This window comes from Streptopelia decaocto (genome assembly GCF_964273445.1).
Source record: "Streptopelia decaocto genome assembly, chromosome: 6".
NCBI lineage: Eukaryota > Metazoa > Chordata > Aves > Columbiformes > Columbidae > Streptopelia > Streptopelia decaocto.
In genome coordinates, this window is record NC_138660.1 from 26,393,964 (window position 1) to 26,406,340 (window position 12,377).

Below are 12,377 nucleotides of genomic sequence, written 5' to 3' on the forward strand. Positions count from 1 at the left end.
CAAGGGATCCCGGAGCTACAGCTGGACGGCGATGAAAGGCCGATTCTGCTGCTGAGAAGGCTCGGCTGCGCGCTGAGCACTCAAAAGGAGGGCAGAAGCTGAAAACTGGAAGTTTTCATTCGTTTCTCACACATGCACTCCCCAAAATCACCTGCTTTTATTAACTTAGTCTCAGTTTACAGGGAATAAAATCTATTTTCTCCACCACCAGTCCCCAGGAGTTCGCACAAGCTCACAATGCCACCTACTGACAGCAAGAAACAGCAACCGAGCTCTTCTGACAATCCAGAGCAACTCAGGTTTTCCATGAAGTAATTTCCTCACCATTTCCTTGTATTTATCAACTGTTCTGATGGCTGAATGCAAATCTTCTAAATATTTTCTTCTAGTCAGTATCTTTTCAGCACCTTTTGTCTCCCAAGCGTTACTCTTTCCACTTCTGAAATCGGGTGAAATTTCTTTCAAATTTTCTAAACTCTTTTCAACTATATTTTGACCCAAAGCACCTAATCCCTCCCAGTTATTAGAAAGGGAGAGATTAATTAAGCTTTCTCCCTTCCAATAGAAAAACAGAATGTCTCTTTCCAAATTCACACATAACCAAATTCAGAAACTTTAATGTCAGATAATGCTTTTCGTACCTGTAATAACCAATCCCTGAGTTTGCTGGTTTAAATTCAATAAATACAAACACCTCTGCAAGAGAAGGAAACAAGTTCTGGGCCAGGGGGGAGGGAATCGGAACCGAGCCTGCGGCAGCTCTTCCAGCTTTTTGCAGCGCTTTTCTTACCTTCCATCTGCTTTGGCCGCTTAAAACGCACCCAAACAGTCCTCCACGGGTGAAAAGTGTTTGTAAAAATTAGGCCAAGGGAATTCTAACCCATTATGGGCCCCTCTGCATTAACAAGATATAAATAATGGTAAAATAGGATGAATTTAGGAAGCTGATGTAATGTCCAGTGAGTTTTGCTGTCAGTCATGCTGTATTTGTCTAGAAGTGTCCGTATTTGCAGACGGCTGCGAGAATCAGCGTGGCACAGAGCGCCGTGCTGAGAAGCGTCACCACACACACCAAGGAACTGTGTTGTCTGAGCCCCACGGGAACCTGCAGAATCGATTCCTCATGTGCCTACAAAGAAAAATAAAGGGATTAGACGCATTTAACAAGCTATTGCTTTTTTGAGCACAACGCAGAGTCACCAGACCACTATTTAACCAGCCCTTTGCTAAAGCTTGTTCTAGGATTCAAAATGGAAACCAAGGTGGGATGTAGCCTTTCAATTTACAGCAAACAGTACAAAGCTCAATACATTTATCTGCTGGCATTTTAACTGGTAGCCATTTATATTCTCTGTATCTTTGTTCTTACAACAGGTTTGCAATTGAGGATAGGTACGGAACGCCGCACAGAAGAGAAAAGCTCTCAGAATATTTCACAGATCACCAAGAAGCCACTTTTTTCCAAGACAAGCAACTATTTGGTTTCTCTGTGATGCAGAAAGCTCTAAGACATTTTTGGAGAAGAGCTGCAGATACCCCAGGTGTCTGCAGATATCCTAAATATAGGTGGGCATGTGTTACAAAACCAACAGATTTGTTATGAGACAGATCAGTCTTATTTCTGAATTTCTAGACACTACTGCAACCCTTTTGAGTATCCAAAGTTGTTGACCACACCAATTTTCTTGGTTTTGAACACAAATTAACTTCATCTTTTCCTAGACACTCCACAATCAGAAAACCAACCAAACAAGTGGCCTCTTTTTAAAGATGTTATCCCTTCAATCTTTGGGATTTTACCCCTCATAAAGTAGTTTTCCACTTTGCTGCTCCTCTAAAGTACCTACGTTGTAAAGACTTTTCTTAATTTGACCAGTGCCAATTATATTCTAGAATTCCAAGTAAATTATCAAGGAAGAAAACTGAGGAGAGCAGCCCCACAAAGGACTAGAGGAGCACAGAGGGAGTACAAACATGTCAGAAGGGCAGGATGACACCTATGAAAAGCTGGTCAGAAGGGAAAGATGGAGGAATACCACAACTAGTCTGTTACTCATCAGTTCCTGTGCTATTGAGGTTGCAAATCACTAAAAAAACAGGCAGGAAGTAGTAAAAGAGCGTCAGGAATTCCCAGCGGAACCAAGAACTCACGGGTTTGTGTGTTAGGCTGTGCCACCGACAGGGCCCGACGTTTTTGCCTAAACAAGGAGCTTCCACTTCAGCCGGCTTCCCGCACTCTGCAAATTGATCTGCGGAACACATTAATGCATCAGCATTTCCAAATGGAGCATCTTTCCTCCACAACAGTTAGCAAAATTAAAACGGCCCCAACAGAAACGTGCCAGCAAACCCACAAGGTCAAGTCCTTTTTGTGAACTTTGCGACTTTCCCTTCCCAATAATGAGATAGACCCAAGGAAGACTCTGACCCGTGCGGTATCTTGGCCCTTCTGTCCTTAACAAGGCAAGTAATTGATCATTTGCCTTCATAATAACTCATCATAATTATTCATAATAATTCATCATCTAGATCCCTTCAATTTAGCCACACAGTTACAATCTCTCTTCCGTCAAGTCTTCTTCCATTTCTCCTTGTTGGCCTCCTGTTGGCACATGCAAGAACTCCCCGTCCAATATTTGAGTGCTTTCATATTAATAATAAATGTTTTCTTGCTTACAAGTAGTAAATGTGGTGGAAAAATGGGAAGATTTCACACCCCTTTTTAATTGACCAGTCTACCCTACCCCAAAATTTATCCCAGAAAATCATTGCCCAAATAACGCTCAAGGGAAGATAAAGGAGCTGAGACTCATTAGCACAATCTGACTTGGCAGCTACCAAGAATGATTTTGTGAAAGGAAATACGATTTGCAGCAAAAATGGAGGATTTGATTGTTCGTATAACTTAAAATATTCATTGTCAGTGGATATGAGGTGCTTGTCTCACAGGAGTCTGACACTCCAACCATTGTAACCTTCAGGTGCGCAGGAAGTTCCCTTATATATAGGGAACATGGGAAGAAAGTGTTAGAAGCCACCAGAAAACTTTGATTTATATAAATGCCTGATAGAGAATATTAAACAGGCCCTAATATTAATATTAAATATGCCATGTGTGGCATCAGCTGCCAAGAGAACGACCCTCAACAAGCCGGGGCCTGCAGGGACAGTGACAAACAGACCAGCTGCCAACACTTGGAGTACAAGGGTGCAACGGCAGCAGCAGTCTGGTGATGATTAATCTGCCTTTAGTCAGGCAGCAGCAGCTTTCAGAGAGGAAGACAATGTGATCTTTATCAGGGCCGCTATCTTCCCCTCCCGTTCTGTCTACCGAGAGCTCCGTCTCCAGAAGACAAATACAGATCCAGATCCCAAGCTCTGGATTTCTCCCCCCAAAAACCACGTAAGGAGAATCTCACTGTGGCAGCAGCAGAGCAGGACTTGGGGGCTCTTCAGAACAACCAACGCTTCCTCGCTCCCATCTGCTGGCCGGTGGTAGCGCCCGTGCACGGGCAAGGCAGCTCGGAAACAGCGAGAGCACCGCGGGTCAGGTTCCATGTACAGCAGAACAAGAAGATCCGTGGCCAAGTACTCAGGAGCCTCCACATCAACGACATCAGGAATTAACACCGCCTGCAAGTGGAAAAAGATAAGAGACATGACTGCGAGGAGAATCAGCACAAGGGAGGGATGCGGGGGAAAAAAATGTATGAACATTTTGCGTGTGATTTGGGGATTTACGAGGCTGCTGTGGTGACCTGCTGCAGCATCAGCAGGGAAAACTATTTTCATTCTGTTTTCTAACACTGAGCCTGGTTTTGTGCTCAGGAAGATCAAGTTGGAAATTCTGCCCTTAAGCTGTTCCAAGATAACTTTTCAAGTCCCTCTCCAATGAGTGATTCTTATATTTACAGCGCAACCATGCCTATAGCCAAACCCAAGGGCCATTAACGAAACGATGCGTATAAGGCCACACCAGCACCTGCAAATATCCCAACAGCAGACGGTGCCCAGAGCCTTCACATCTGTACATTTTAACTGAATTAAGTGCCTAATATTACCTTAAAGCCATGGCCTTAGCGCATCTCTCTACCAAAATACCAGCAGCGCATGACACAAAACATCCGGTGTGGGCGATGACGGTCAAGCCAAGAGATACGAGATATCATGAAGATGATACTTGCGCGGCAGCTCCTTCCACAAAAAGGAATTAACCACCTTGGTTCAACGAGCCAGATGAAGCTCGGAGATTACAACTTCCTGAGTGTGCTCATCCTTCTCTGAGTAACTACCAGACGTCTTGGTGCTGGGGTCGTTACCTTTGTTACGTTGTGCTGCTGCAGCGACGCCAGCTCGTAGGGATCCACGTAGATTCCTGGTGGAAGCCAAATTCTTGCCGCCACCACGCATCCTCCTGCGTCCTCCCCTGCTGCGTCGAGTTCTACGGTCACCAGCAGGTCCCTTCAAACAAGACACAAAAGCAAAACATTTCTATTCTCAAATGTGCACAGATTAAACGCAAACGCACTGCAAATTCAGCAAACGGTTCCCTGCCGACCCACGCTGTCCCTCACCAGGGAGGAAGGGTGGAGTTCACCCTAATTCCACATCCACAACCAAAATGAAGTTTCACTTCTCTGTTGACTTCTCAGAACCACCAACAGCCTCTGTGCAGATCTTAGAAAGGGGCCTCCTGTTCTTCCTCCACTGTGGTTCGTAATTGTTAATTACTCGATCATGCCCAGCTGTGCCTGCGGATCACAGCTCAGTGAGATGATAAAACTGGGCATGAATTAGAAGAGAAGCTTTTCCACACATAAAATTACCCAGCACATTATTCTGATGCAGCACTGGGGTGACACCATACCTGTGAAACCCGTCTTTCAGCAGCTCCTGCGTGACAGTGGCATCTGGACAAGCGGCCTGCACATCTAAAATAACACAGAACGAGTGAGTAACAGTGTTTACAGAATAGCATGTGTAATTATCAAACAACTTTAACAAGCAACATCGTATCATCTGTGAACGCATCATCTGCAAAACCTCCCACAGCAGAAGGGAAACAGTATTTCAATTCAGTACAGCCAACAGCTGTTTTGTCAGTAGAACACAAAGCTCCAGCTGCCACAAAGGCTGAAATATCTTTTATTTATCCAGCAGAGCAGCTTTCAAAAGTGTGGGTTTGTTTCTACTGAGGAGTCTGTAATAACTCCCACTTTTTCCCACTGTAACCCCCATTCCAGGTGCGATTCCTCATCTCCTGTATAAGATCATCTCCCTATAAGATCCAGATTTTAACAGTGAACTTCGTGCTACAGCTATTGTTTTATTTGTTTATTCTCTAAGTTTCCACAGGATTACACTGTAGATCTAAAACTCCAGACATGTCTTGTATCCGCTTGAGTAGAGGCCTAAAGCAAGGCAACGTTGGCTTAATACGAAATTCTGCAGGTCTCGCAGCTGTTTCTCAGTTACCTAATGTGGAAAATTGCTTGCTTCTGTTATTAATTTCTAAAATAGAATAGAATATTTTAGTAGGAATGGACCATCTAGCTTCAGTGCTGACCAAATGTTAAAGTGTGTTACTAACGGTGTTGTCCAAACGCCTCTACACAGAATCTCAGAGTGACAGGATGGCTGGGTTGAAGGGACCTCTGAAGATGTTATTCCTTCAATTTAACACAGGGCCACAGAGCAGATCACGCAGGTTGGTCCAGGCGGGTTTGAATGTCTCAGAGAAGGAGACTCCACACCCGCTCTGGGCAGCCTGGGCCAGGCTCTGGCACCTCCCAGCAAACAAGTTTCTCATGTTCAGATGGAGCCTCCTGTGTTTCAGTCTGTGCCCGTTGCCCCTCACCCTGGCATTGGGCACCACTGAACAGAGTCTGGTCCATCCTCTGACACCCACCCTGAGATACTGATCCATTGATCAGATCCCTCTCAGCTTCTCTTCTCCAGCGCACCAGCCCCAGCTCACAGAATCCCAGAACGTCAGGGACTGGAAGGGCCCTGGAAAGCTCAACCAGTGCAATCCCCCCATGGAGCAGGAACACCCAGATGAGGTTACACAGGAAGGTGTCCAGGCGGGTTGGAATGTCTGCAGAGAAGGAGACTCCACAACCTCCCTGGGCAGCCTGGGCCAGGCTCTGCCACCCTCACCCCAAACAAGTTTCTTCTCAAATTTAAGTGGAACCTCCTGTGTTCCAGTTTGCACCCATTGCCCCTTGTCCTGTCACTGGTTGTCACCCAGAAGAGCCTGGCTCCATCCTCCTGACACTCCCCCTTTCCATATTGATCCCCAGGAATGAGTCCCCCCTCAGTCTCCTCTTGTCCAGCTCCAGAGCCCCAGCTCCCTCAGCCTTTCCTCACACGGGAGATGCTCCACTCCCTTCAGCATCTTGGTGGCTGCGCTGGACTCTCTCCAGCAGTTCCCTGTCCTGCTGGAACTGAGGGGCCACAACTGGACACAATATTCCAGGTGTGGTCTCCCCAGGGCAGAGCAGAGGGGCAGGAGAACCTCTCTGACCTACTGACCACCCCCTTCTAACCCACCCCAGTACCATTGGCTTCCTGGCCACAAGGGCCCAATGCTGGCTCATGCTCACCCTGCTGTCCCCCAGGTCCCTCTGTCTCCTCAGCACCTCGAACATCGACCGCTTTGGGCACCGACCCCCTCTCTAGAAGCCTGTTCCGTGTCTGACACCCTCTCGGCACAGAAACGCTTCCTCACGTCCAGCCCGACCCCCCCGGCTCAGCTCTGACGCGTTCCCGTGTGCCCTGTCCCTGGTCCCACAGCTCAGCACCTCTCTCTCTCTCTCTCTCTCTCTCCAGTTCCTCAGGAAGCTGCGACCGATGCCAAGGCGATTTCTCGGGTCGCTCCCCGCACCCCGGGCAGCGACCGGTACTTACGGAGGGCGCAGAGCAGCGCGGCCAGCCCGGCACCGACCAGCGCCTCTCCCCGCCGCCCGCCTGCCATGGCGGGCCCGCTCCGCACAGCAGCGCCGCCGGCCAGGGTGTCCGCGGCACCCGCCTGACCCCGCGCCGCCAATCCGCCCTTTCACCCGCAGCGTTGGCGGGACCGCTGCTAAAAGCTTCCTCGGTGCTTCATCCTCGCCGCTGTCCTCACCCGGTGCGCGGGTCTGCGGCGGCGGGGACCGGGGCAGCCAGCGCCGCGCCCCGCAGGCGCTGGCATAGGCAGCCCTCAGGGGGCCTGCAGCGCGGCCGTAGCCATGGCAACCATACGGGGAGGCCATGGCGGAGCGGGCTCGGTTCGGGTCTCCCCGTCCGTCCTGAGGCCGCGGCCGAGTGAAGCGTTTTCCTGCCCGGTCCCGCCGCCTGAGGTGAGGGGAAGGGGCGGGAAGCGGGAAGGACGGACCCGATCCTGCCCCGCGTCCCTTCTCTGCCAGCGTTTGGGCCTCGACCGCGCACGACCCCGAGGGTTCGCTGGTCCGGCGGAAACAAGCGACAGAAAAGCGGGTTTTTAACGTCAAAAGTTGATCCGCGGCAGCGCAGTAGTTGGCAGGGTAAAAAAACCAACCAACCTAACACCTGTCTGTGGTTCAGAGCTACTGAAACCAGCGTTTCACGCCTGGTAGCAAAGGCTCCGCCTGCATTACGTGGAGATACAAAACCTCTTTTATTAATACGTGGAATCAAATGGTTCCTCACCTGTTTGTACATCACCTCACGGTTTATTCGCCGTCCCAGAGGTGGGATCCCGCTCTGGTGATGGCCAGTGACCCCTCAAAAAACCTTGTCCATTCAGTTTGAAGCATCACTTCTCATTTTAAGACAGTGAAAGCGGCTCTTAAGGCTCTTCTGCTTTTCTCCCCAACTCGCAGAAGTATTTAAAAGAAACAGGTGTAGCAGCTGTAGTTCATTTTCAGAATTCAGAGTGTTACTGCAAACCTGAACTCCTTCCTATGTGTTTTTTAACAAAGGAGGAAGACTTTTCAACTCTGACTTCGAAGTAGCTTTTGAAGATCAATGCAATTTTTCTCGATTTGAAGACGTTATTTTGGGGGTTATAATTTCTGACTTTGCCTTCCTGCAGCCCCTAGGGTGGTCAGAGGAGGAGACAACCTCCACACTTGACATATTTCCACCTATGTAAAACCAAAAGAAAAATAACACGTGTGTTCGGTGTTGTGCACGAAGCCGAGAAAAAGATCCAAGTCTGCTGCAGATCTTCTAAATCTCCTTGAATGTTTAATCTGAGTTGAAAAGGGGACGAAGCCGAGGGCAGGGCTGGCGCTCAGGAGCTCCCGGGAGCATTTTGGGTGCGAACAAACGCGGTAAGGCAGAAAAAGAGAAGTTGTGGCTGCTGCTTCTGTTGTGTGACAAAATGCTTCAGAGAACAATAAAAAGGACATTTATTAATTTCTAACCTCATTCACTGACCGACGTGCTGATACTCGAGAGTTTAGTAGTCCTTACTTTAAAATTAAATGTTTGTACGGTGTGTTCTTGCCACCTGTATAAATACAGCCACACGTTTAGCGGGTCATTCAGTGCTTTTCTCCACTTCTTAAGCACGACAAAAGCTCCCGGTTCCTCTGCACACACACACACAGCAGTTTAGTGTCTCCAAATCTTAAAACATTCTTGATTTTCGTGAATGGTTTATCACTTAAATTCCACCAGTGGTAATGTGCTGTGCAAAAAGCATTTCCCTTTGTCACTTGTAAATTCTCAGCTTTTCAGTTTCATTGCTGGTGGGGTTTAGTTTGAGAAGCAATAAAGGGTTGAGCATATCTCCTCTCTTTAAACCGAATTCATATGTTGATTGTCACATAATAAGGAGTTTAATTATTTTTGTCCTTCATTTCTGAATCTCTTCCCTCTCCTTGTCCCATCTGCCATCAGTTACAGATGTGCTGCTTTATTAAGATAACTCTGGAACTGTAAGAAAGCTTTACAAAAACAGATTAGACACTCCTCTTAAAATCTTTTAAGAAGGGGAGTTTTGGTGTTACTTATGTCAGCATTATGAGTATAAGGTTCTCCCTTACCATATGAAATAAGGAGTGCGATACCACCAGGTTTGTGACAGAAACAGAGACAAATAAAGGATATTTGAACCATATCAATCAATTTGTACCTTTTGAAAGCAAATATGCATAACAGACAAGTGGGCACAATAGAATTCTGTCTTTGTTGCATTGCTTGCCACATTGATTTAATTTTGTGGAAACTCTTTCGCTGTTGTTCCAAGACATGTCACAATTTTGTTTTAGCTGCATTTTTCTAACGATTTTTTTTTTCAAATAAGTTTACTGCCAAAATGCCTCATTATATCTTTACTGAAAAATGGGATTCTCCCTGAAGTGCCACCTGGAGCTTCATAGGAACAAAGTTAAATCATAGGTACATAGGTACAAAGTTAAATCCTGGTAGTGAGAACAGGTGAGGGTGAGCAACTCCTGGCTTTCCAGAGCGATGGAAACAATCCTCAGTAAATGTTGTTTGTGTAATAGATTGATTTACTATTTTATGGCATTTTTCACTTTAAAAAATTAATAAATATTTTTAAATACCCATCTTTTAGGTATCATTTGACTGTGCAGCGCTTTACTTGGCTGGTAGGCCAACATATATAACTTGTGCGTGATGTGTTATTCTGATTCAAAGCCTGAGTAGCAACAAAGGTGTAAACCAGGAGTAGGGAGTGACTCTGCTCCCGCTCACAGGGCATGTGGGGATGTGTTTGGGTTCCACTGAAATCGGGGAGACTTAGGCCCTGGCTGGGTGGTTTTGCTCAACTTGGGTCACTCTAACCCCAATAAAAGGAACAATATTAAGAGACGCTCACACTTTCTTTCCCTTTTTTCCTTCTGCTGTTTTTCAGTGAGCTCTGACGTTGCTGAGAACCGACAAACCCGACTGCACTGCTGCTGTAATGAGTTACGTCGCGCAGAAATGCGGCGTCTGCTTTCGGCCCCCGTCCATTGTCCTGATCTACAAGGCAGACGACGGGGACAAGACTCGCCGGCGCGTGATGCCTGTCAGAAATTTCTCCAAGTTCTCAGGTGGGGTTACCTGTGGTGTTCCCCAAGTCCTCTCCACACACAGTGAGAGGAACAAATAGTTGATAACAACATTTTTTAGCAACCGCTGAGTTGTTTTAGGGTCACACTTCCCCCCCGGAGGAGCCCAGAGTTCCATCGTCACCTGAGCGATGGCTCTAAGTCCGGCCGTTGTGAGGGTTTGGGAGGAGAGGAGCTGTTTATGGGAAGAGATTTGCTCGCAGCTGTAATTCCTCAGGGTGGCTTTTCTCTTTAGACTGCAGCTTGGCTGCTGAGCAGCTGAAGAACAACCCTCGGCACAAGGCTTATCTCGAAGGAGTCTCGCTGCGCCAGCTGAAGAAGCTCTGCGGTTTGTTGAGAGGTCATCTCGGGGGAGAGAGCCTGGCCCAGAGCTTGGAGAAGCTTCAGCAGGAAGACACCATCGACCCAGAAGAGGACCTGAACAAACTAGACGACAAGGAACTGGCCAAAAGGAAGAGCATCATGGACGAGCTCTTCGAAAAGAACAGGAAGAAGAAGGACGACCCCGATTTCGTCTACGACATCGAGGTGGAGTTTCCACAGGATGAGCAGCTGGAGTCCTGCAGCTGGGACGTGGAGTCGGGAGAAGAAATCTGATTCTGGACAAAGATGGAGGGGGTACAGAGACAAATCGCACCGTCCTGACAGACAGAATAACGTCATTGTACATGTTTGACTGCATCGTTTTCAGCCCACCCCGTTGATACACAGTACATTGGCCACGGAGAACACAAGGCCTGAGGTGCCGCAGCAATTCCAGGTGTAAGTGAACTTTGTTTTAGAAACCAGATTTGGTGAAATGGGAACTGGGCGGCTGAACTTCTCAGGTGTTTTTAGTCTCTCCCTATGGATGAGCACCTAAAATAATTTTGAATTATTTACTCTTTCATTTGTTTCCTTTTCCATCAGTTTTGGCTGAAAACCTCACCAGCTTGCCTGGCCCCGATTCCTACTCAGCTTCATTAGAAAATTTAAGTGTTAAATATTTATGTCTTGAAAACCATGGTAAAGTTTTCTTGTATACCTACAGTATTTATTATTACTGGTCAGTATGTTAAATATATATTAATCTTTCTGGATGAATCAACATTGCATTGAGAATATTACTCTTACGTTTCCTGAGCGATGCTTAAATCTCCAGCTTCAGTTTACACAACTGTAAATCCTTGTAAGAAATGAAATACTTAGCAAGTAAGTTGCTCTTGAAAACACTTTTGAAAATACAGTGACTTCAAGCTGCTGAAATGAGGCGTTTTGTTGTGACAAAGCTACGGCAAAAGGTCCTCCACGTCATGTTTGGATGGTCACTGAGAAATTCATCTCTGCAGACGAATATTTTCCTTATCCCACTGAAGTTTTAATCCCATTGTCTCCCTCAGTTGGTCTGTACTAGCTAAGTCCTGTTCTCCTGGTAGAGCCTGAGGATTAAGTTTAGGATAGTTTAGAAAATTACGCGACTCCAAAAGCTTCCCAGGTTTTGGCTCTCTGAACCTGGGGGGCTTGTGAGCGGGATGGGCCGTCACCCGAGTCGCGTGGCCTCAGAAAACTGGCGGTAACAAAGAGGAGTTGTAAATTGCTTCTAGGAGTAGTTTAGTTCCTGCCTTCTTGCAAATGAAGTTAATGAAAACGTGTCAATTTGATCAGTTTGATCAGCACAGGAGCCGGGGTTCGGAAGAGCTCGCCTCCTACACACTGAAGTGAAAAATCTGAAACACGTGTCAAAGCAGTGTCCTTTGTCATCACTGGAGATGAGCGAGCATGTTTGTCCAAGGGAGTCTCCAGCTCAGAAAAGAACTGGAATTAGCACAGAATCATTTTGGTTGGAAAAGCCCCTCAAGATCATCGAGTCCAAGCGTTCCCCCAGCCCTGGCACTGCCCCATGTCGTGAGAACCTCATGTCCGTCTGTCCAGCCCTCCAGGGATGGTGACTCCAGCACTGCCCTGGGCAGCCTGTTCCAATGCCCCACAGCCCTTTGGGGAAGAAATTGTTCCTCACATCCAACCTCAACCTCCCCTGGCGCAACTTGAGGCCGTTTCCTCTGCTCCTGGTGCTTGTTCCTGGGGAGCAGAGCCCGACGCCCCCTGGCTCCAAGCTCCTTTCAGGCAGTTCAGAGATCAGAAGGTCTCCCCTCAGCTCCTGTTCTCCAGCTGAACCCCCCAGGTCCCTCAGCCGCTCCCTTGTGCTCACTTGTGCTCCAGCCCCTCACCACCTCCATCGCCTCTTCTGCACTCTCTCTAGTTCTTCAGGATATAAAGGTGTCCCAGTTGGGTGGGAGGTGACCCATGGGGACCTCTGCTCCCCACCCAGCCCACTGGGGCTCAGTTGAGCGA

General features: G+C 47.5%; 2 protein-coding genes across 2 annotated transcripts; one reads left to right on the forward strand and one right to left on the reverse strand.

Annotated features, from left to right (window-relative positions):
* Window positions 1-138: 138 nt before the first annotated feature.
* Window positions 139-7,014, reverse strand: PIGX (phosphatidylinositol glycan anchor biosynthesis class X). The gene is made up of 6 exons (XM_082056119.1): window positions 6,910-7,014; window positions 4,868-4,931; window positions 4,320-4,461; window positions 3,420-3,633; window positions 2,152-2,249; window positions 139-1,129 (listed from the first exon to the last, which is right to left on the reverse strand). The coding sequence occupies exons 1-6, from the start codon at window positions 6,974-6,976 to the stop codon at window positions 992-994; spliced, it is 723 nt and encodes a 240-aa protein (XP_081912245.1). The 5' UTR covers window positions 6,977-7,014; the 3' UTR covers window positions 139-991.
* Window positions 7,015-7,218: 204 nt separating this feature from the next.
* On the forward strand, window positions 7,219-11,292 carry CEP19 (centrosomal protein 19). Its single transcript, XM_082056120.1, has 3 exons — window positions 7,219-7,340; window positions 9,848-10,028; window positions 10,282-11,292. Exons 2-3 carry the CDS (start codon window positions 9,899-9,901, stop codon window positions 10,641-10,643), a joined length of 492 nt encoding a protein of 163 aa, XP_081912246.1. The 5' UTR covers window positions 7,219-7,340; window positions 9,848-9,898; the 3' UTR covers window positions 10,644-11,292.
* The last annotated feature ends 1,085 nt before the right edge of the window (window positions 11,293-12,377 follow it).